Raw genomic sequence first — 25,714 nt, 5'->3', positions numbered from 1 at the left:
TTCCTGGTATTAGCCCATCCACATGTATGCATCGAATAAATTTAGAAGTTGGGGCTAAACCAGTAAGACAACCACAGAGAAGACTCAACCCGATGATTCTTGATGTAGTGAAGAAGGAGGTAACCAAGCTTTTGCAAGCTAGAATCATTTATCCTATCTTCGACAGCCAATGGGTGAGTCCCGTCCAAGTAGTTCCGAAGAAAATCGGTCTCACCGTGATAAAAAATGAGAAGGATGAGTTGATTCCTACTCGGGTGTAGAATAGTTGGAGAGTATGCATCGACTATAGGAGGCTGAACCATGTAACCAAAAAGGACCATTTTCCACTGCCATTCATTGACCAGATGCTTGAACGCCAGGCAGGTAAATCTCACTACTGTTTCCTTGATGGTTTTTCTGGTTATATGCAAATCACTATTGCTCTTGAGGATCAGGAAAAGACCACATTCACCTGCCCCTTCGGCACTTTTGCCTATAGGAGGATGCCTTTCGGCCTGTGCAATGCCCCTAGTACCTTCCAGTGGTGCATGATTAGTATTTTTAGTGATTTTTTAGAAAATTGCATAGAGGTGTTGTCATACCCTAATTTCGTCCGGGGACCTTTGCTTGATGACATGCGACCTTTCTTTGGTCCTTGTGAGGTGCTTGGCACCCATCATTAGGCAATTTGTGAAATTCCAGGACATGCCGGAAAACCAAAAAATATTGATGCACAATCCGTAAGTTTCCGTGACACACCGAAAATCAAATGGAAGCATCGTTGCATAATTAAGTGAGATTCCGTAACATTCCGTAAGTCAAAAAGGGGATGATTATGTAATCCGCAAGGTTCCGTAACATTACGGAAAGAAAACAAGTATCGTTACGAGATTCGTAAGTTTCCGTAACTTTACGAAAAAAGAATCACCAAAAAAGGTAAGGGGGTGAACTTATCAAGATAGGGGTGTAAATAGCAATTCAAATCTAGGCCCTTCCAGAACATTTTGGAAGTTGGGTTGCTTAAGGAGGAAGCAATTGGGCGGCAAGCTCCTCCACGTTTTTTGAAAAATGGTTTTCGGGGCTTCCGCGGCTTCCGTAATACTTCCGTAAAATTTCCGAAAACCTTGGGTAAGCATATTCCACTTAACATTGGTGAAAGGGAAGAGAAAAAAGATGAAAATCAAATTCGAAAACAGTTCCGTAAGGCTTCCGTAACTTTTCCGTAAAATACGAAAAGGGGGGTGAACTTAGTAATTCGGGTGCGCTTAGAAATCTTCTTCATTAAGTCTTTGGGCGGCAAGCACCTCCTTTTTTTTTCTATAAATAGGGGAGGGGGGAGCTGTTTCAAAATGTTCAAGACCCCTTTGCTATGCATTTCGGCTATTTTGGGCAAAAAACACGTTTTCGTGAAGAAAAATCGAGTCGAAGTGCTTCTGTAACGCTTCCGTAAGCGATTCTGTGGAAATTCTTCATCGTTCTTCGTCGTTCTTCACCGTTCTTCATCCGTTCTTCGTTCGTTCTTCGTTCTTCAACGGGTAAGTTTTCGAATCCGAGACTTTCAATTCATTTCTTGTTTTGTGTACTTTCACTTTAATTTCGTTTACTTTCAGTTTTCTTTTCTTCCCTTTTGACGTGCTTAAGCCATTTATTTAAGTCATTTCTCGCTTAATCTAAAAATAAAATAAATTTCCACCGATCATTTGAATTGTATCATCCGTTAATTTTGGTTAAAATGAATTCCGACCGTTCGGTCGTGCCGTAACCACGTTGGAAATCAAAAAAAGAGGTAAAATAATAATATAATAATAAAAAAAAATAGTTTTTAGTAAAGTAAAGCGAAAAATCAATCGGACGTTTTCTCTTTGGGATTTCTCATTCTTAATCGAATTGACTAATAACTAAGGTGAAACTAAGGCTAAAATCAACTCGCCTAGTCAAGCTCGTCCACAAAAATAGGTTTTTGAAAGTTTATCACTTCAATTTCTTATTAAGTAAAATGGGTCATTTTTAAGGTCCAACGCCTTAAAATGATCACCTTTCAAGTAAAAAGAATAACTTGATTCACGCATAAGAAAGAACTACGTAGGTCTGATTTTCTCATCCCAATTGAGGAATACGTAGGAGCAAAGGGAAACACCCTTGTCGACCACAAAAAGAGAAAAAAAATATAAAAAGGGTATAAAGGATATAAGGACATAAAAGGGAACGTAAAAATCAAAGTCATGTTTGCACATTCGATTAAAGGCTGCCGTCCCTTGTGACGGACGTGTGGGGTGCTAATACCTTCCCCGCGCGTAAATACAACTCCCGAACCTTTCACTTAAAAGTTCGTAGATCACGTCTTTTCCGGTTTTTCCGACGTTTTCCTCAAATAAACGTTGGTGGCGACTCCGTGCGTATTCCTTTCATGGAACACGCATCCCGCGAGTCACCCGTCGCCCTCCCGCCGAAGGGTAGGTTGCGACAGGTGTTTATGGATGATTTCACTGTATATGGATCCTGTTTTGATGTTTGTTTGGATAGTCTGGAAAAGGTTTTTAATAGATGCACTGAAACTAACCTTGTTCTAAATTTTGAAAAATGTCATTTTATGGTTGAGCAAGGTATAGTTTTAGGCAACATTATTTCCAATAAGGGCATTGAAGTAGATCCTGCAAAAATTTCTGTTATTTCACAATTGCCTTACCCCTCTTGCGTGCGAGAGGTGCGATCTTTTCTTGGTCATGCAGGATTCTACAGGCGCTTTATAAGAGATTTTAGCAAAGTAGCCCTTCCACTATCCAACTTGTTGCAAAAAGAGGTGGAGTTTGACTTTAATGATAAATGCAAAGAGGTTTTTGATTGCCTAAAAAGAGCATTGACTACCACCCCCATCATCCAGGCACCCGACTGGACAGCCCCTTTTGAGCTTATGCGTGATGAATCAAATTATGCATTGGAGGCTGTCCTTGCTCAGAAAATTGATAAATTGCCTAGGGAGATATATTATGCTTCTAGGACTTTAGATGCTGCCCAAGCGAATTATACTACTACTGAGAAAGAGCTACTAGCCATAGTTTTTGCTCTTGAAAAATTTTGTTCTTATTTGTTTGGTACTCGCATTATTGTTTATACTAATCATGCAACTTTAAAGTACTTGTTGCAGAAGGCTGATTCAAAGCCTAGGTTGATCCGATGGATGCTCTGGCTCCAAGAATGTGACTTGGAGATCTGTGATAGGAGCGGAGCACAAAATTTAGTTCCTGATCATTTGAGTCGGATCGAACATGTGTCTGATGAGGACTCACCTATTCGGGATGATTTCCCGGATGATCATTTATATATATTGTATAGTATTTCTGATTCTCTTTCTACTCCCTGGTTTGCTAACATTGTCAATTATTTAGTTGCTTCTGTTTTTCCTCCCTTAGCATCTAAGGCTCAAAAAGATAAAATTAAAAGTGATGCTATGCATTTTATTTGGGATGACCCCTACTTGTGGAAATTGTGCAGTGATCAGGTCATTAGACGATGCATTCCAGATCATGAGACTGACTCAGTCCTGCAGTTCTGTCATTCTTCTGCACCGGGAGGTCATCTGGGTGTTCAAAGGACAGCTCGCAAAGTGCTTGACTGTGGCTTTTATTGGCCCACCATCTTTAAAGATGCGTAGAAGATTTGTAGCACTTGTGAGCAGTGTCAGAGAGCAGGAAGTGCACTTACATAGCGACAACAAATGCCTCAGCAACCTATGCTATTTTGTGAGGTGTTTGATGTCTGGGGTATAGATTTCATGGGCTCTTTTCCTGTATCTTTTGGTTATGTTTACATTCTCCTTGCAGTTGATTATGTTTCAAAATGGGTGGAAGCCAAGCCCACTAGAACTAATGATGCTAAGGTTGTTGTAGATTTTGTCAGATCTAATTTGTTTTGCAGGTTTAGAGTACCTAAAGCAATCGTTAGTGGTCAAGGAACCCATTTTTGCAACAAATCAATGCATGCCTTGCTTAAAAAGTATGGGGTTGTCCACAGGGTATCCACACCATACCACCCCCAAACTAATGGGCAGGCAGAAATTTCTAACAGGGAGGTCAAGAGAATTTTAGAGAAGATTGTGCAGCCAAGCAGGAAAGATTGGAGTACCAGGCTAGATGATGCTCTTTGGGCACATAGGACTGCCTACAAAGCACCCATAGGAATGTCTCCTTATCGGGTTGTCTTTGGAAAGGCATGTCCTCTTCCAGTGGAGATTGAGCACAAAACATACTGGGCAGTGAAGACCTGTAACTTCTCTATGGATCAAGCTGGTGAGGAAAGAAAGTTGCAACTAGGTGAGTTAGATGAGATCCGCCTAGAAGCGTATGAGAATGCCAAGTTCTACAAAGAAAAGACCAAGAAGTTCCATGATAGCATGATAATTAAGAAGGACTTCATGGTTGGGCAAAAAGTGTTATTGTATAATTCTAAGCTTGGACTCATGAGTGGTAAGTTGAGGTCTAAGTGGATTGGTCCTTTTGTTGTTACTAATGTTTTTCCTTATGGTACAGTTGAGATCAAAAGCGACTCCACAAACAAGAGCTTCAAGGTCAATGGACACCGACTTAAGCCATTCCTCACAAACCCCTCTTTAGTGGACGTAGTGGTGGAAGAGACTTCCTTACTCCACCCTACTCTTCCTCCACCATGACTTAGGAAGTTTTTCTTTTCCTATCTCCTTCTTTACTTTTATTACATTTGTCCGATTCTATTTGATGGTTTAATTGCTTTTAATCTTTTAATTGTGCTACATTGAGGACAATGTGTTGTTTAAGTATGGGGGGAGTGTGTTCTTTGGTTTTGGTTTTGTTAGTTGTGTTAAATTAGTTTAATTTTGTTAGTTTTGTTGGGTTCTAGTTTAATTTTGTTAGTTTTGTTGTATTAAATTTGCATGTTTGTCTTTGAATTATAGGATATGTTCAAGTAATGGGTAATTGTTCAGAAAATAAAAGTCTCTTGACATTTTGTGATTTGAAATCCTTGTTTTTCCTCTACATGTCATGATAGATTTGAAAGCTCAATTTGAAAGTGATAAGTTTACATTTGTGAGAATTTGAGCCATCCATCATCATAATCTTTTGGTGTGTTTTGCCCCATTGATTGCTTGCACAATAGCCTTGGCTTGATTCTTGTTGATGCTTCCTAATTCACATGCATATTTGGAAATGATTTAGGCAATTTTGTTCTTATAAACTTCTATCCAAATGGACTTACCTTGAATTAATTCCTTTGATAGCCCCTTGGAGCCTATGCTCCCCTTTCTTTGTTTTGAAACTCATTACAAGCCTTAAGTGAAAAACCATGATATCACCTTACCCTTAAGGAATTTTGGAGCTTTGGAATTATTTTGGGAATAAGTTGGGAATAAGTGTGGTGGGGGGTATGTTTCATTGGAAGATATAATTTTTGGCCATGCTTAATGTTTTATTTTGGCCATGCTTGATGTATCTGTATATTGCCTAGTTATTGCTTTAATCTTCAATTTCATACTGTTCAATCGAAAAAAAAATTAGAAAAAAAAATTCAGTTTTTGCAAATTCTGCAAATTCGTACTATTAAAAAAAAAAAGAGAAGAAAAGAAGTGAAGTTGAATAAAGGAGGTCTTGTTATGAGGACTTGATTTGGGAGCCTTGGTTGATTTTGTTGATATTAGAGGGTTTGGGTTTAATGCTTGTACTTAATTTCCACTTATTCCCCATTGCTCCTCTACTCCTTTGGGATTTAGCTACTCATTCCATATTTTTCTTCCCTACCTTGTCCTTGGCCCCATTACAACCTTTAAAAACCTTTTGATCCTCATGTGCATGTGTTTGTTAAGTTGTTGTCAATTTTAGAATTTTGCCAAGTCTATGTGGTGTTTGTCTTCATGGGTGCTTCGAGAGTAAACAGTAGCCTAGACACTTGAGAGATAGAGTGTATATCTTGTGAGGCTTTATCTCTTTTCATTATTGAGCTGATTAACTATTTTGCCATGATTGGGTTGCTTGGATGATTTTCATGAATGTCTTGACTCTTTGGATCTCTTCATGTTAGATGTTACCCACTCCTTTCATTCCTTGATGTTCATTGAGAAATATGTAAATGTTTTGTCTGTCTCTCTTTGATATCCTTGGATTTTGTTCTTTATTTCATTTTGCCCAGGAGTGCAAAAGGCTAAGTATGGGGGGTTTTGATGTGCCATTATTTTCTCCTATTTCTTAACCCTTTTTGCACCATTTTAAGTACTGATTAGTCTTAATTATCAAATTAATTAGGCAGTTTTATTATTTGGGCCCATTCAGCTAATTTGATGCTTTTAATCTAATTTCAGGAATTAATGAAGCATTGGGCTTGAATCCAAAATTGGGCTTGGACTTGAAGAGGGCAGACTATTTTATTCTACAAAATTAGATCTTATCTTATCTTTATCTTATCTAGATATTATTTAGATTTGATCTCATCTAGATGTTATTTAATCTAGATCTTATCTTATCTTGTCTAGATTTGAATTTAATTTATTTATGGCTTGAATTTAAAACAGATTTGTAAGCTTTGGGGCTGGAAAAAACTATATAACAGCACCAAGGTTCTAGTTTAGCCCTCTCTTCTCTCTCCCCTATTTTCGTTTTCTAGTTTTAGGCTTTTTTTTTCTTTGAGACATTTTTTCGTTTTGCAATTCCAGTAGCAATAAAATTTCGTTCTTCAATTTATAAGTTCGTTATCTATTGATTAATGGAAGGCTAAGTCCCCAGCGTTGCTTTCTCTTGAGGATCAAACGCAATTCTCTTTGAGGTTCTATTATTACTGTTAAATTCTGTTCAGTTTTTCCTCTTCACTAATTACTCTAAATTTGTTGCTATTAATTCATGCATGCTTAGTGCTTGATTATTTGTCTCTGCGCTTAATTTACGTTCATGCTTAATGATCGTTTATGAGTAATTGGTGTATGTGTTGCTTAATCACATAATGAATGCCTTATGTTAAATTTCGCTTAGTAATTTAATTTAGGGTTGGATTAAGTGATTAAACTGATAAAGGATAAATTCTCGCAACCTAGGATAAGAGACTTGCTTGTGAATCAATAGGAAGCAACGCATTTTAATTCTGATATTTTTCTAATTCAATTTTACTCGCTATTTAATTTACAAAAGCAAACAACCCCCCCCCCCCCCCCCCCAATTTGTTACTATTTCCTACTATCTGTTATGAACATTTGGTTTATCATTGCTCGTTGGGAAACGACCTAGGATCACTTCCTAGTTACTACATTTTAATGTTTATTTGATTCGGGTACGGCCTCGATCACCAACCCTTCTTTAACCCCTAACCCCTTCAAAGGTTAGGAAAATATAGGAACAAAAAACTATGCCAAGGAGACATGCCAATTCCTTACTTAATTAGCTTGTTTTGTATTGAGACAAGAAGTGGTGGTAACTTAAAATGAGTGACTTAGACATGTTTAAACTGATTGCTTAATTAGAAAGCCAAGAGATCATGAACTGTGTATATAACTATATATTCATCCTTGTCATTCCTTCAGGGCAAGAAAAAATAGGTTATGTTTATGTGATGAAAATAGATTATCTTTGTCCCAAGCATTTAGTGTTAGTAATATTATATAATTCCCTAAGGCCCACTTGTATTCAATCATGTTAAGGATATGCCTTATTTTTTTATATATTGATAAATTAATTAAAGTGGATTAAAGGTAATTAGTGTTGTTGTGTGGAGGTGATGAACACTTCTTTTTTGGGAAGTTAGTGGAATTTCTCACCAAACACAAGGGAATTGTTTCAATAAAGGTAGAAAAATAAGACAAAATCTAAGTAGCTTTAATAGTTGGAAGTGGTGGCAACTCTACTTCCTCTCTTTTGCCTTATGATGTATGTGCAGGAACCTGTCACTACTACAAAAAACACTACATTATTTATCTCCTTTCCTTGACAGACTTCTCCCCATGAATTGAAACTAATTTAATTCTTATGAAAATTGTAATTGCATTAGCCAGGAGATCTGCCCCAAGTGACGTGAATCTTACGGGGCAGAACGTTTGACACAGGATTGTTAACGAAGAGGGACGCCACTTCCAGAGATGGAAGATAAGTCAAGGTGACGCCACAAGGAATCAACCTTGATAAGTCAAAATTTGGTTCAACAGGAACCCTGATAGAAGCTTTCTCACGTATTTGAAAAGAATGCCAAAAGTCCCTTCATTCATTTTGACGAAAATATATATAGTTCACCAAACCCTAAAAACGAAATTAATTGGTGCAGCTGAAAAGGCATAGGTTTCAACCACAACCACCAATTTATTCATTTAATTGCAATAATTAAATATTAAAATAAAAATAAAAATTATGGAAACATGGGCCTTCAATCATCATCAATGGCAGCTATACAAATGATCAGCCTTGTCTCTATGACATGTTGGGCCTGTTTAAGTCTGCCTCTGATCATGGGCCCTTCAAGTGCTTCATGGTCTTTGCCCTTAGTTGTGTCCTCATCACTGTGTTGGGCCTTTTTAAGTATGCCTCTGGTCATGGGCCCTTTAAGTGCTTCATGGTCCTTGCCCTTAGTTGTGTCCTCATCACTCCCTCCTTCTTAAAAAGGATTTATCCTCAAATCCAAGGCTCCTCCATTGCATCAATAAGAGATAAATCAGACACATTGAAAGTGGCACTTACATTATACTCACTAGGCAAATCAATCTTGTAGGCATTGTCGTTGATCTTCTCCAACACTTGGAATGGTCCATCTCCCCTAGGTTGAAGCTTGGACTTCCTGTGTTCTGGGAACCTTTCCTTCCTCAGGTGTACCCAAACCCAATCACCTAGTTCAAGCACGACTTTCTTTCTACTTTTGTTGGCTTGCCTTGCATAGCTTGCATTTTTCTTTTCAATTTGAGCCTTCACTTGCTCATGCAACTTCTTCACGTACTCAGTTTTAGCCTGTGTGTCCTTATGCTTAAACATAGCAATGTTAGGCATAGGCAACAAATCAAGAGGAGTCAAAGGATTAAATCCATACACTATCTCAAATGGTGAACAATTAGTTGTGCTATGGACAACCCGATTATAGGCAAACTCAACATGAGGCAAACATGCTTCCCAAGATTTAAAATTTTTCTTTAAAACAGTCCTAAGCAATGTGCCTAAAGTCCTATTGACTACCTCAGTTTGACCATCAGTTTGTGGGTGACAAGTAGTAAAAAAACAACAATTTAGTACCAATCTTACCCCCCAAGGTCCTCCAAAAGTGACTAAGGAATTTTGCATCCCTATCACTGACAATGTTCCTCAGTAATCCATGAAGCCGCACTATTTCTTTGAAAAAAAAATTAGCCACATGACAAGTGTCATCCACTTTCTTGCAAGATATGAAGTGTGCCATCTTAGAAAACCTGTCAACCACAACAAACACAAAATCCTTTCCATTCTTGGTTTTGGGCAGCCCCAAAACAAAGTCCATAGATATGTCAGTCCAAGGATATTCAGGAACAGGAAAATGAGTATACAATCCATGAGGTTTAACCTTAGATTTAGCCTTTTTACACACAATGCAATGATCACAAATCTTATGCACATCACGCCTCATATGAGGCCAAAAGAAATGCTCTTGTAGAATTTCCAGGGTCTTTTGAACCCCAAAGTGACCCATCAAACCCTCCTCATGTGATTCACTCACAAGCAACTCTCTAATGGAACACTTAGGAACTCACAATTTATTTGCTTTAAACAAGAATCCATTATGCCTATAGTAACCATTTTCAGAAAACTTTTCACATGCAGCAAAAATTTCAGCAAAGTCCACATCATGCTCATACATGTCTTTCAGCGACTCGAGACCAAACAGTTTAGTTTCAAGCATAGCAAGTAAAGCATGTCTCCTAGACAGCGCATCAGCCACTACATTCCCTTTCCCTTTTTTATGTTCGATGACATATGGAAATTGCTCTAAAAACTCTACCCACTTAGCATGCCTCTTATTAAGCTTTCCTTGTCCTTTTAAGTACTTTAAGGACTCGTGATCACTATGGATGACAAACTCTTTGGGTAACAGGTAATGCTGCCAAGTTTGTAAAGCTCTAACCAAAGCATACAATTCCTTATCATAAGTTGAATAGTTAAGGGCAGCGACTCCTAACTTTTCACTAAAATAAGCAATCGGATGTCCCTCTTGCAACAAAACAGCCCCAATACCCACATTTGACGCATCACACTCAATTTCAAATGATTTTGCAAAATTAGGCATAGCATGAATGGGTGCATTAGTTAACCTATGCTTGAGGGCAGCAAAGGCCTCTTCTTGTTTCTTACCCCATTTGAAACCCACATTCTTCTTAACAACTTCAGTTAGAGGTGCAGCCAATGTACTAAAATCCTTAACAAATCTCCTATAGAAACTTGCTAAACCATGAAATCCCCTCACCTCACTCACGGTCTTAGGTGTTGGCCATTCTTGGATGGCCTTAACCTTTTCCACATCCACCCGTACTCCCTCAGCACTAACAACAAAACCAAGAAACACCACATGATCAGTACAAAAGGAACACTTTTCTAGGTTGGCATACAATTGTTCTTTACTAAGCACACTTAAAACAGATTGCAAATGTTCAGCATGCAAATCAAGACTAGTGCTATAGATAAGAATATCATCAAAGTACACCGCCACAATTTTTCCAATAAACTCCCTTAAAACGTGGTTCATCAATCTCATGAAAGTACTAGGTGCATTAGTCAAACCAAATGGCATAACCATCCACTCATACAAACCATATTTTGTTTTAAAGGTAGTTTTCCATTCATCTCCCTTTCTGATCCTAATCTAATTATAGCCACTTTTCAAATCAATTTTAGAAAACACATATGCACCATACTGTTCATCAAGAGGATCATCTAACTTGGGGATTGGATGCCTATACTTGATGGTGATGTTGTTTATGGCTCTACAATCAGAACACATCCTCCATGAGTCGTCCTTCTTTGGTATTAGAATGACAGGTACAGTGCATGAACTCATACTATCTCTCACCCAACCTTTGCTCAGGAGTTCGGACACTTGCCTTTCGATCTCCTTAGTTTCTTGTGGGTTGCTCCTATAAGCTGGCGATTGGGCAATGACACTCCTAGAATGAGATCAATCTGATGCTCAATTCCCCTCAATGGTGGCAAACCATCCAGTAAACTTGCTAGAAACACATCATCAAAATCCTGTAGAAGAGACTCAATACCAGAAGGCAATTTAAATTCATCAAATTGGTTAGCATGCAACATCTGACGTTGACAAAACAATAAATAAAGGGGTTGTCTCATGCAAAGCACCCTCCTTACCTCCCTTTTTGTTGCTAAACAAAGTTGTTTGCCCTCAAGTGTTTCACTCTTTTTGTTTTCTCTCTTTTCCCTCTCAAGTGTTTCACTCTTTTTTTTCCCCTCTTTTCCTTCTGAAGTGTTTCACTCTTTTTCCTCTCAAGTGTCTCACTCTTTTTCTTTTCTCTCATTTTTATATAATCCTTACAAACCTCTCTAGGAGATAACGGTTTGAGAACAATTTTCTTGTCATCTTGCTTGAAAGATATTTTGTTGGTGAAGCCATCATGCACTGCCTTGGTATCATACTGCCACAGTCTTCCTAACAACACATGGGTCGCTTCCATTGGGACCACATCGATCACACAACACCCTATCATTATATCTCCCAATGGTGAGACACACCTCAACTTGTTGAGTCACTTTTACCTCTTCATCTTCACTAAGCCATTGAAGTTTGTATGGCCTAGGATGGGGTTTAGTTTCCAAATTCAGTTTGGTCACTAACCTGGAACTTGCAACATTGGTACAACTTCCTCCATCAACAATTAAAGAGCATAGCTTACCATTAATGACACACTTGGTGTGGAAAATATTTTCTCTTTGGTTGTCATCCAATGGCTGCATCTGATTTCCCAACAGTCTTCTCACCAGCAGCATATCACCCTGCAGAGCTTCCTCCTCATACTCTTCTTCTTCCACTTCTTCTTCACTGAGTTCAGACTCACTAGTGATTTCTCCATCAGCCTTCACGATCATGGTCCTCCTGGTTGGACATTCAGAAGCAATATGTCCTCTACCTAAGCATTTGAAGCATTTTATGTTTCTGGTTTTGCTTCCACCAACACTGGGCGCTGCTGACTTTCCATGTGGGGATGTTGCTGCTGGGCTGGACGAATTACCTCCCTCCTTCTTGGATCTGTTGGCCCAGTTTTGGTTGTAAGTATTGGGTGAGTTCCTCCTTGTTGCACTTTTTCTTTTAATTTGCTATTCAACTCGTAGCGCCTTATGTAGCAGGTCATCCAACTCCACATACTTCTGTAATTCAACAACATCTTTGATTTCAGGGTTTAGACCATTCAGAAAACGAGTCATTGTGTCTTCGGATTCCTCTTCGATGTTGGCCCTCACTAACGCCATTTCCATCTCTTTATAGTACTCTTCCACAGTTAAATTCCCTTGGGACAGCCTTTGGAGTTTCTGTCGCATGGTTCTGTTATAGCTAGTGGGCACATACCTTTTTCTCATCACCCTTTTCATCTCAGTCCTTGTATCTACCTCTCGCCCTCCCTCTCTCAGCATTTCTCTCTGGTTTTTATGTCACCAAACAAGGGCATAGTCGGAGAATTCAGCTACTGCTAGCTTGATTTTGTACTGTTCAGTGTAGTCATTGCAGGCAAATACATGTTCAATCTTCATTTCCTAGTCCAGGTAGGCATCTGGATCACTTCTGCCTTTGAAGGGAGGAACATTGAGCTTTACTCCCTCAACCCGATTTTTCCTCGGTCCGTCATTACCGCCATTATTACCTCTGTTCCCACCTGTAGTTCGTCTAGCATTCTGATTCGCTTAGTTCTCCAATAATTCTAGTCGTTCAAAGACCTCCTGATTGTTACGATCTAGCAAACGTTGAATCTGCACATTCCTCGCGTCCAGTAACATACGCTAAGCTCCGTCCAACTGATGATACTCATCACCACCACCACCACCACCTGCTCTTGCTCCTGCCATGATTCAACATAAAAGTTTGCGGTAAAAATTATTAAGGTTTCAGGACCACACCACACTCTACTCACGTGTTTATCTCTTAATGCTCTCAATAGGCTTTTGTGTAATGTACTCCCTCTTGCCTTTTACCACTCGTGTTCCCTCTTAAGTTCCTGGATGGACCAAATTGGACTCATAAGAAGGTTGCAACAATGATTAGACACACGAAGAAGTGACGCTCCAAAACTTAACACAATTAACAGTGACTATCCTAAACTAAACCGCATGCAAACTTGGGCAAAGACATAAACAGAAGTTCAAGGATAGAAACAGAACATAAACAGAACAAACAGATAGGATTGAAAACAAGGAAACTATGCAATCAACAGAGAAGAAGACACAGAAATAGCAAATTTGACATGCAAATTTCAAATGACCATAACTTTTGCTACAGACGTCCGTTTGAGGCCCACTATATATCAAAATTCTCAGAATTGAGAGGAGAAACCCTGAGCAAATCCTCTAACTGCCTTAATTTTGTGTTCAAAGATCAAACACCCAAATTTCTTCCAAAATTTTTTTTTGCAACTATTTTTTTAAACAGTCGTCCAAATATTAGAATTCGTTCAATAGATCAATAGGCAATCGGCATTAGGAAATTTGACAATTTAGCAATTTGGCAATTAGTCAATTTTTACCCAAACAGAATTCGAATAGGCTGAAACAATTTGACAAGCACAAACATAATACAATACGAAAACGAAAGCGATGAACAGAAGACAAAACGAAAACGGCGAGAACAAATCAAAACGAACAGAGTACAAACGAAATACGAACAGAGTAGCAATGACAAAATGAACTCGAACAATCAACAAAAATAAACGAAATTGACAACCAATGAAAATGACAACAGAACCTGTATCAAGAGTCGAAGCTCTGATACCAGATGATGTGAGTTTTACGGGGCGGAACGTTTGACACAGGATTATTGACGGAGAGGGAAGCCACTTCCAAAGTTGGAAGATAAGTCACGGTGACGCCACAAGGAATCAACCTTGATAAGTCAGAATTGGTTCAACAGGAACCCTAAGAGAAGCTTTCTCACGTATTTGAAAATTATGCCAAAAGTCCCTTCATTTATTTTGACGAAAATATATATAGTTCACCAAACCCTAAAAACGAAATAAATTGGTGCAGCTGAAAAGGCATAGGTTTCAGCCACAACCACCAATTTATTTATTTAATTGCAATAATTAAATAATAAAATAAAAATAAAAATTATGGAAACATGGGCCTTCAATCATCATCAATGGCAGCTATACAAATGACTAGCCTTGTCTCTATGACGTGTTGGGCCTGTTTAAGTTTACCTCTGGTCATGGGCCCTTCAAGTGCTTCATGGTGCTTCATGGTCCTTGCCCTTAGTTGTGTCATCATCACTGTGTTGGGCCTTTTTATGTATGCCTCTGGTCATGGGCCCTTCAAGTGCTTCATGGTCCTTGCCCTTAGTTGTGTCCTCATCACCAAGTTTGGAGCCAACATATACTACAACAGGTGATTTAAAATGCTTCTTATTGGCCAAATTTCAAACAACTTCTGCTTATTTTGCTTTGACTTAACCCAATTAGCTAGTTGCTTGACAACCTTATTTGGTGTATTAGGTTCTCCAACAAAGATAACCATTGTACCTTTATATTAGGTTGCCAAGAATATTCAATTGTCAGTTTAGCTAGTTGCTTCACAACCTTATTTGGTGTATTAGCTTATTCACACCTTTACAATATTTTCTATTGTTTCTTTTGATTAATCTCTCCTCTGTCTCTTTTTCTATAAAAAAACCTTTCTTCTGATTTTTTTTACTTGATTCTCTTCCAAGTCATTGATTCTATTTCACTACTTCTTTCTTATTATCGTATCTCTCATGTATTTTTATGGATGACATAGGAGAATTTGTGGGATATTTTGCTAAGGCGAACATACTAATGGAGTATGTGTTCTCTAATGCTGCTGTATCAAGTAGTTTCACAGAGTATTTGAGCTTTGCATTTGGAGAAAGTGATCAAAATGTGTGGAGAGTGAAAGTGCATGGATTGCTAAAGGACTTTAACATATTGGATTTCCCAGCTGTGTCTTACTTTCTTGTCACTCTCTTGCATGTGTCATAGGTTTGATTTTTCTCACTTTATTTTTTTCCTCCATGAGGTGTACTACTGTTATTTATGCCAATCTCATATTGGATTTGCCCAACTCAGTTAACCCCTTTTATATTGGCTGACACAATAGGTGTAGTTCACATTAGAAAATACTAATCTCTCTTGTTTCTGCTTTGTTTTTTAGATGTATACAAAATTTAAAATATATACAAGATCTCGAAGCTTCTTTATCATGAGTAAGATTAATCATTTAGGATGATAGTTAGTTCGTCGTTAATATATACTGTTATTTAGTTGGTTATCATCTGTTAAACTAAATTTTTGTGCCAATGGATATTACATTTGAGCTGGATCTTTTAAGTTAGTTAAACTATATATATGATCTAGAACAAATTATAATGTTTTTCATTGGCTGTCCACATCTATTTATACTGGATCATATATAACTTATTATTTGAATACTTACAATTGAACAATTGATCGATGATTGCTTATAGTTAAAAATATATTTTGGACAAACATATGTGAAACTAATTAGTACTTTACTTATTGGAACTCTTTTACAATATTCTATAAATAAGGCTCATCATTTGAAGCATGTTCCTGATAGGAGACTTTGGACAATATCAATCTCTACTCAGTTGTAACTATCATTTCCTTTCTGCTGTTGGTCCCATGTGCTACTCTTGTGTAGGGTGTCAAGTTTTCTCCTTCATACCTGCAATCTGTTGTATGTATACACTTGTATTTTTTATTTTTAAAGTTATATGTTCTTTGCCACAATTTTTCCTTAGATAATTTAGGAAGAGAAAAATTTGCCTAACATGTATTATGTTTTTCATTCCTATACAGGCAAGCCAGCCAAGGGCTGAATGTTAGAGCTATGTGTTAGATAAGTTTTTGTTGCTTTCTGCTTCCATGCATACCAGCAGGTGAGGCCTTTCAAATATCTTTTTTTATGATGTGAATAATATGATTTTCTACTTAAATTCTGTGCAATAAACTTTTACACAAACACCTATAAGAGAAGTAGAGAAGAAAATAAGAAAAAAAAAAATAAGTTTCTTTTCTAAATTAAAATTAATTTATATCTAAGTTAAAATCATAGAGTTTAGCTCTTTTAATATATTATTGAATGCAATGCACCTTCTCATAAAAGAAAAGAATAACAAAAACAGTGAACTTACAAAAGCTAAATGTAATTAGTTATAATAAAGCCAACTATATAATTTTCCACAAATTAAATATATTTATTTCATGAAATGAATCATAAAACCAACATTTTGGTGATGATTATATTTATGCGTCAGACAAATTGAAGAAAGAAGCGATATAATTATGAATTAAATTAAAAATATACTACATATTTAATATACGAAGGTAAAGCTTCATCAACCACTTATTCCAAAGATAAGTTCAGTTTAATCCCCTCCCAAACCAGATAAATTATGAAGTAGTTCACAACCACACATGTCTATAATCTCAAACTAATATTTATGTAAGACATATTAAAAATTATTAATTTATGATTACTGCAACATCTCATTTTCCGTAGACTAAATTAAAAATGATTATTATTTATAAATAAATAGAGTTTTATAAAATGATAAGGTTTTTTATAATTAAATAAATAAGAAGAAATAATTTTATTAATTAAAATAATAATTTTAGAGAAAATAAAGAGTATTTTATTTATTTATTTGATAGAGGATAAAATATAGTTTGTTTTTATAAAATTATAAAATAAATAAATAGAGTAAATAATAAGTTGTGAGTACCTAGGTATAAATAACGATGTTAGGTCAGTTTTCACACCGACGATGTCTATGTTCTCCTCATTTTCGTTTTTCCCCCTTCTCCTCTCAAAACCCTATCTTTTTCCCGTATACCACCAAACTTGTCTCAGAAAAACGATGATCTCAAACTCATTCACCGTTGGATCGTCGTGAAATTTAAGCACCAGGTTCGCAACTCAATTCCGAGGCTTTTAACCATTGGGAATTACGAGAAAATGTCGAATCTAAGAGAAATACACTTCGCATCATAGCCTTTTCTTTTCCCGCAGAAACCCAAAACTGTCTCGGTAAAACTACGATCCCGGATTCGTTAACCGTTGGATTGTCATAAAATTTTGATATGTTGTTCGAGATTCAGTTTCTCACACCTTAATCGTCGGGATTTGCGATATAATATTCATGGAGGGAGATAATAGAATCACACGAAGACAATACAAATGGAGGCTTCAATCCCTTCTTCTTCTCTTTAACGTTTGGGAACCCTATCAGAGCAATCAGAGGAAAAAATTGAGAAATCTCAGGAAATTTCTAGAGATGTCGCTATCCCTGTCGGAAGACACGTGAGCCTACTTAGAGGTAAGGGATGAGTTATTCACAATTGGGAATTAGTGAGAACATGTGTAGGGATATTTAGAGGAATAAATTGGGGTTTATTTTGAGATGTTTATTAAATTATAATTTTTCCTTTACAATTATAAATACAATATTATTGTCTTTACATACCAATTGATGTTTTGATAAGAATTAATTGATAAACTTGAGTGTTCTTGATGTTTTGTGTTTTCACCCATGATTTTGATATAATTGTGTGAAATTATTTGAGGGGTTTTACTGCCCATGTTATGATAAACCTTTTGTATAAATTGTTATAGTGAGATTATGAAATGGTGATTCAAATTGTGAGTATGTAATAAATTAAACCTGTGATGAATGGTGTAATAAATGTGTATTGAGATGTGTGTATTGAGTTGTGAGCTATGAACTGTGTAATCACACAATTGTAAGACCCTTTAAGGGCGACGAGTATTATGATGGGATCCACTGTGGGAACCCGATGAGATAAAATGATTTTGAAAAACAATTGAGTAGTTGTGTGTATTGCATAGATCATAGGTAAAGTGTATATGATTCATGAGGTGTGATAACGTGTTAAATTGAGATTATACCATTGTGATTGAGATCAAGTGTAAGTGATAAATTGAGTATGTATATGATTGAGATATATATGTGCATTGAGTTGTGAACTATGAATTGTACAATCACACGACCATAAAATCCTTTAAGGGTGACGAGTTAATGCTAAGACCCTTTAAGGGCGACGAGTTAATGCTAAGTCCCTTTAAGGACGACGAGTTAATGCTAAGTCCCTTTTAGGGCGACAAGTTAATGCTAAGTCCTTTTTAGGGCGATGAGTTAATGCGAAGACCCTTTAAGGGCGACGAGTTAATGCTAAGACCCTTAAAGGGCGACGAGTTAAAACTATTTTGAGAACAACTGAGGAGTCGTGTATTTTTTACAGTTCATAGATAGAGTTTGTGTGCTAAAATGTTTTCTGGGTTGGACCTGTATCGGGAGGGAGAGGCCCTGACGGACTCTTCGGAGTGTAGGCCTTGGGGGTCACCCGGTTTGAGTGCTCCTTTAAGCCTATGTTGATCCCATATGGTTGGAGCATTCTCACAAAACACTGTGACCCTGACTGGTCTCTCTATGATCTTACCTAGTGAGAGTGACCTGACTTGCTAGTGTGTGGTTTGTCTTGTAATGTACTCCTAGGTGCCCGACGAGGTTTTTCACTAACGTAGTACCACATTGCATATAGGATTGAGTCTTAGTGTATATGTTGCATAACGCTTGTGTATTGATCGATATTGATTGAATTGGTGATATTGTGTGTTGATCCTTGAGTACGTGAATGTTGTGAAAATGAATGAGACGTGTTGTGTTATGATGTGATGTCGGGTGACAAAGTGGTGAAATGATGTGAGCTATGTTTAAGTAAGTTTTATTTTGTTTTTATGATATTTATACCTACATGTTGTCTCGTTACTCTTCATTAGTTAGGAATGTGATAACTCACTCCCGGTGTGCTATTTGTGTTTGGATCCTGTGATGATCTTGAACCTTGTGTTCGTGGGAGAAGATGAATAGGTGGATGACTATGAAGAACTTGATACTAGAGGACACGGGAACACAATGCTCTGATAGGATGTGACATTAGGGTATAGGTTCTACATTAATTGTATGAAGTTTTAGACAACCTTGTTTTGAGCCCAAGTGAATTTATTATTTATTTGGACAAGTTTTATTATGATGTTAGAAAGGTGAATGTGAGCATTCTACCCTCTTGAAAGACTTGTATTTAAATGTGTTTTAAAAACTTTTAATTAAGTTTGATTTCTTATTTCTTTTATTATTAGTACATATATGTATGGGATAGAGGGTGTCATAATTACTTGATTATATATTACATACAAATTAATATAAAGTAAGAACCACGATAAATCATAATCATTTAATAATTTCTCTTCAGACCAACACAACCAGTTTCTTTCATGAGAGAAAGAGAGAGAGAATGACGTCAACGGAAAAGACAAGGATAACTGGATAAGAGAAAAAAATGCTTTTCAATTTTTTTAAAAAAGAATTTAATATTAGTCTTTGAAATTTTTAAGCACCACTTTTATAGAGGTGAAAAAAAATAGATATCCTTATAATGGATAGGATATTTGAATTGCAAATAAATCACGAACCTCATGTTTAAAAACAGTTTTATTTAAAACATTTATTTTTTATTGGAATGTTTTCAAGATGATAAATGAGACTAATCAATCAATCAGACTCGGTATTAAAAACACATAATTCCCTTGTAACATTTTTTTTCATAAACATAACTCAACTAAAGAGAAAAAAAACATAAAATTAAAACCCGGTTATTTGCTGATCATTAGGAAAAGAAAAAAAAATGGGTTGGTAAGTATAACTATAATGGGAGAATCACCAGTCTACCTACCCACACTTTTCAATTATTCTATCATTTATTGAAATTTCACATCCAAGATCCTGTATATATTCGTGAATTTTAATTATTAATTATGAACATATTTTCATTTTTGAGCATTTATGTGTGCTATAAAATATTCATATTGTATCCATAATGTTTGATCTTGCTAAAACACTTTTGAGGTTGGTCATTTCATGTAACCAAAAATAAAAATAAATAAATAAATAAAATCTACATGTGACATTTTAAGACGGTTCTTAGCTTAAAACCGTCTTAGAAAGATACTTTTCTAAGATGGTTCTACTAAGAATCGTCTTAGAATGGTACCTTCTAAGACGATTCTTAGCTAAGAACCATTAGAAAGATACCCTTCTATGACGGTTGTCAGATCTTCTAAGACATTTCTAAGCTAATAACCATCTTAGAAGGGTATATTTTTCTAAGATGGTTATTTATGAAACCGTTGTTGAAAGTCTAAACTTTCAATGATGTTGGCTTCAAAGACAATCATCTTTGAATGTACATTACAACCGTCGTGGAATGTTATTTTTGCAGTAGTGCATGTAGCGATCAAGGTAAACAAGTAACAATCAAAGCCTAATTTTAGGATTGGGGACTGAAATAACGGGAATGCAAAAAACTGGGAGACTAAATTCGTGAATTAAATTATAGAGGGACCAAAATCAAATTCTGAGACAAATAGGGAGACCAAATTTGTAATTTTGCGTATTTTTAAAAAAAACTATATAATCATATTATTATACATGTTTCAGAATCACATATTGTTAACTTAAAATAATTAAATACAATCAGAAAACTAAACAATGTTAATATAAAACAATGAAACTAAAAATGAATTTATGATTGAATTGGAAAAATCACACTTATCTCAAGTTCAAATAAAATATTAGCATTATAAAAAATGTTCTATATAAATTATTTTATGAAAAAGAAGTTGCATATCCAAATATATCATAAAACAATTAATATTAACATGAAGCAGTTTATTTTAACAAAAGGGAAATACAATAATAATGAGAACATTATTATTTTTATATTTATATTTTTTAAATCAAAATCTACATTGAATTATTGATAAAAATTGGTAACTATTACCAATTTATCAAATAATTTATTCCTTATCTTCTATATTTAATTTTACTTTGTTTACACAAATAATTTTTATATATAACATATAAGTAATCTTGATAATTGATCATTATAAATCGAAAGGTACTTTAAGTTTGGTAGAAGCCCATTCAAAGTAATGGTAGTGAGAACTTCTAATTAATCCAATTAATAGAAGTTAAGAAATTATAGGGTTTCCTATCTTAATTTTTTTTGAATTTTTTCTTTTAGTTCCTAATCTAAATTTTGACCATTCAAAAAATTCTTCAAAATTTTTCTTCGTTTCCACTTTCTGTTCCTACTGTCAAGTAATAATAACTAATGCTGTAATAACGACGTTGGTAACCCAGTAACTTGCTACATCATAAAAAAGTTTGACGGGAACTAGAGTGACTTTCTGTACTGGATCATGCCCTGGGGTCAGTGTCTTGCAAAGTATAAATGTTATTAAGTTAGACTTCAAAGACAACAATTAAAGTGTTGAAAAATATGAAACACTTACAATTTTTTCACTCTCAAAATTGTTCTAAAGGCCTGTTTAGCTGTTTTCATTGCTTATTTTTATAAATCAATAAAAAATTATTTTCCTTGTTTACATTATTTTCAGTACAAATATTAAAGAAAATTTGGAAATAGAAAGAAACATAAAAATCATTTTCTCAAACCATACTGGCCTTAATTTCTTTTTCTATCAACATATGTATTTGATGTACTTACACAGAAACAGCATGTCCAATTTCATGGTAAGCCACCTGAATTTTGCTTTTGCCATCAGTCATCTTGGTTCCTTCCATGCCTGCCACAATGCCATCTATAGAGTCATCAACTTCTTTCATTGTGATCTTATATTTGCCCCCTCGACCGGAAAGAATGGCAACCTCATTCATGAGGTTTGCGAGGTCTGCACCACTGAATCCGAGATTTCTCATGGCAATGGCACTAAGAGAGACATCCTTGTCAAGCTTCTTGTTGTTATTATGAACTTTCAATATTTCTTCCCTCCCTCTTTCATCTTGGTAATCCAACAGTGACCTATTGGAACAATTGCAAATTGTCATGTCTTATAATTTTGTTGAATTTTTAATAACTACTAACTAGCTTAAAAGCCATACCTACCAACTGATTGATCGATCGTGCAAAACTTTTTATACTACTAGCATATTATAATAAAATTCATTGTCTTATATGTTAAAATTTGTTTATTTTTATAGTAATTACTTTAAAAGCTATATTTATTCTAAATTCTGATTGGTTAATGATTTACAACAACAATGCATGGAAATTAAACTGATAAATAATAATGATATAGGCATTGGCAGGGTTAATTATAAAGGATTCTAAAGTTGCAAGTAACATACCTGTCTATCAAACCTCCCAGGTCTAAGCAATACTGAATCAAGAATTTCGGGTCTGTTGGTAGCAACAATGACTATAACTCTAGTGTTTCCAGTGAAACCATCCATTTCAATGAGCAATTGATTCAGTGTTTGCTCCCTTTCATCATTTCCTCCACCTATACTTGTACCTCTCTGCCTCCCTACAACATCTATCTCATCTATGAATATCAAAAGGGGTGAATTTTGCTTGGCCTTGTTAAACAAATCTCTCACCCTTGAGGCCCCTACACCCATAAACACCTCAATGAACTCTGATCCAGATAGGGAAAAGAAAGGAACCCCAGCCTCTCCTGCAATTGCCCTGGCCAACAATGTCTTTCTAGTCCTGGGGGCCTACCAAAAGTTACCCTTTGGGAATTTTAGCTCCGCAGAAAACTTCTCTGGGGTCTTCAAGAACTCAACAATCTCTTGGAAGTCTTGCTTGGCTTCGTCAACTCCAGCAACATCCTCTGATGTAACTCCTGTGTTTGGTTCCATCTCAAACTTTGCTTTACTCCTGATGTTACACTATTAGAAAATATGCTTTCTACATCGGTTATTTATGACTTTCAACATTGGTTTTTGAACCGACGTTGAAAGTACCGACGTTGATAGTATTATTGTTAACATCGGTTTTTTAAAAACCGATGTTAACGTAAAATTACCAACATCAGTTATATAAATAACCGATGTTGCTAATATGAATTACACCCAAAAAATGTATATTAATGTTGAAAGTTAACATCGGTTTTTACAAAAAACCGATGTTAACGAGTGTGTTAATGTTGACAGTTAACATCGGTTTTCTGTAAAAAAATCGATGTTAACGAATGTGTTAATGTTGACAGTTAACATCAGTTTTTTCAAAAAATCGATGTTAACGCTAGTTAACATCGGTTTTCTGTAAAAAAAACCGATGTTAACAAATTTGTTAATGTTGACAGTTAACATTGGTTTTCTGTAAAAAAAAAACCGATGTTAACGAATGTGTTACTATTGACAGTTAACATCGGTTTTTTCATAAAAACCGATGTTAACTAACGTTAACATTGGTTTTCTATAAAAAAATCGATGTTGTTTTCAGGATTTTTTTTTAAATAATGTCTCTGTTTTTACAATAAAACCAAAATTTAACCTGTAAATTTAAAATCAGACCACACAACACACAACATATATCATTTGCATTCTGCTTTCAAATAGGTTTTAGCAAAAAACTAGCTATCAACAAAATTTATTCAATGTTAAAATGAAACAAAAATTGTAATAATAACACGTAATTGTCATAATTTCTTAGCATACTGAATGCCATTTATTGAAAATGATTCTTCTTTAGAGGGATTCATGGACTTGTATACTGTTGCAACTCTATACAATTGTTCACCTTCTGTGTTGTACAATTGTTCTTTTTTTTTTTTTACTTATTTTGTCCCAAACATTTCACATATATACAAATCAGAAAGAAAATAATAAATTTAGGAGATGTATTTTCATGGTGTGTATCATACGGTCACGTGCAAGACTGCAAGTGCACATGAACACATTAAAGTGGCCGTACTTGGTGAATCAATTCATTTTGAATACGTATATTTGGAACTGCCACTTTGAAATTATATAAAAGGAATTCACAGATTGATAGTGCTAAATTAATTGAACAACGCATTCAGCTGCATTCGTATACAATTTATATAATTTTTTATCATTGAATTACTGTTAATTTCATTCTGTTTTCCATACGTTCACGGTCTAGTACTTCTTCATATTTCATATTAAAAGTGAATTGAGGTGTTTGTAGAATTAATTTTGAATTAACATGGTTCTGTACAATTGATTGTAAGTAAACATAAGTTTGTAGTATATAATATGATTATTGTTTGGAAATTTGCTACCAAAACTGATTTTGTGGGCAATTACTAAAATGACTTGAGTTCAAGAGTACACATTGAACAAATAGCATGACTAATAATACGACTCAAGTTAGTGTTGATTCAAAAGCTATTTCTAAGAGCTTCAAATTCAATGAAAAGTCTAAAACTTAGAATCATGTTTTTAAAACAATGTTAAATTAAATATCATAGCTAATAAAAAATAATGTTTAACCCATCCTAAGTTCAAGATAAGACATGATCCAAAGTCCAAACGCACCTCATATAGATATGTTCACTGTATTAATTCATTGGCAATGGTGACAGGTGTAGGCTGCAGAGGAAACGCGTATTGGTCACATTGAGATGTTTGTTAGATGAACACATGTAGTTGATGAGGCTGCAAGTCCAACACAGTTGGTTTCACAAGTCAGAAACTTCATTTATTGCATTCAATTTGATTTTTTGGTACCACAATTTTGACTTGTTTAGAGCTTACCTGAGAATAGGAAGGCAACCTGGTACTAAGTAGCCCCCGTCTTAATCAGTAAAATACACTTTGACAAATGAGCATAATGTTGCTAGAATTGAACTGTGCAAAAATATAATATCGAGTTTAATTCTTTTAACAAGTGTAATTATAAAATGAAAACACTTTCATAGAAAAGAATACATATTCATTCAAGGAAGTCGTAATCACCCATGACGAGTAACAAGTGTAAAATATTCTTAAGGGGTTTCCTAGACTATCAATGATAGGAAACAACAGGATCTTGAAACCTATGGTTCTCACAAACAATCAATAAACAACAATAGATAATGATGTGTACCTTTCTCCATAGGAAGACTTGTACCTTTCTCCATAGGAAGACTTGTACCTTTCTCCATAGGAACTTCTTTCCGGTTCACTTTGATTTCCTTGAAAGATGAGAGAAATAAGATTTCACTTCCTTAGGCCTTTCTTTTCTGCCTCTCTCCATTCGTGATGGTTATGGGTGAGAGAGAACAGTTTCTGGTCAGGTAGGGGACCTTATTTCACGTTAGTGGGTATTAAGCCCTTTTTATAACCACTACTCCCATCAAGTAGCAGTTAACCCTAGAAATTTCTCCTAGCTATTAAACACAATTACAATTTAGTCCTTAATCATTAATTATTTACTTATTAGTCCCTACATAAGTCACATGTCTCTCACATGAGACATAAATTCTAACATTCTCCCACTTGGCTCATGTGACATTAATAAACATTATGGACTAAATAAATAAATAGATTAACTAACATAATGCGCATTGAAATTTGACTAACTTGTTCTATACATTGGGTACATCATAATTTCATGATTAAGAATAAGACCATTTCGAGTCATGGCGGTGTACATCATCTACTCGACATAGTACCTTCCATGTACTAC

General features: G+C 35.5%; 1 protein-coding gene across 1 annotated transcript; it reads right to left on the bottom strand.

Moving 5' to 3' along the window:
• Nucleotides 1-21,777: 21,777 nt before the first annotated feature.
• LOC106795895 (ATP-dependent zinc metalloprotease FTSH 6, chloroplastic) lies at nt 21,778-24,587 on the bottom strand. Its single transcript, XM_041009051.1, is given in 4 exon segments — nt 21,778-22,077; nt 22,079-22,151; nt 22,412-22,957; nt 24,583-24,587. Coding segments are annotated over 4 exon segments (924 nt in total).
• Nucleotides 24,588-25,714: the final 1,127 nt, after the last annotated feature.

This window comes from Glycine max, chromosome 14, assembly GCF_000004515.6.
Source record: "Glycine max cultivar Williams 82 chromosome 14, Glycine_max_v4.0, whole genome shotgun sequence".
Taxonomy (NCBI): domain Eukaryota; kingdom Viridiplantae; phylum Streptophyta; class Magnoliopsida; order Fabales; family Fabaceae; genus Glycine; species Glycine max.
The sequence above is the reverse complement of the archived record's forward strand: the minus strand, read 5'-3'. Positions and strand labels throughout refer to the sequence as shown.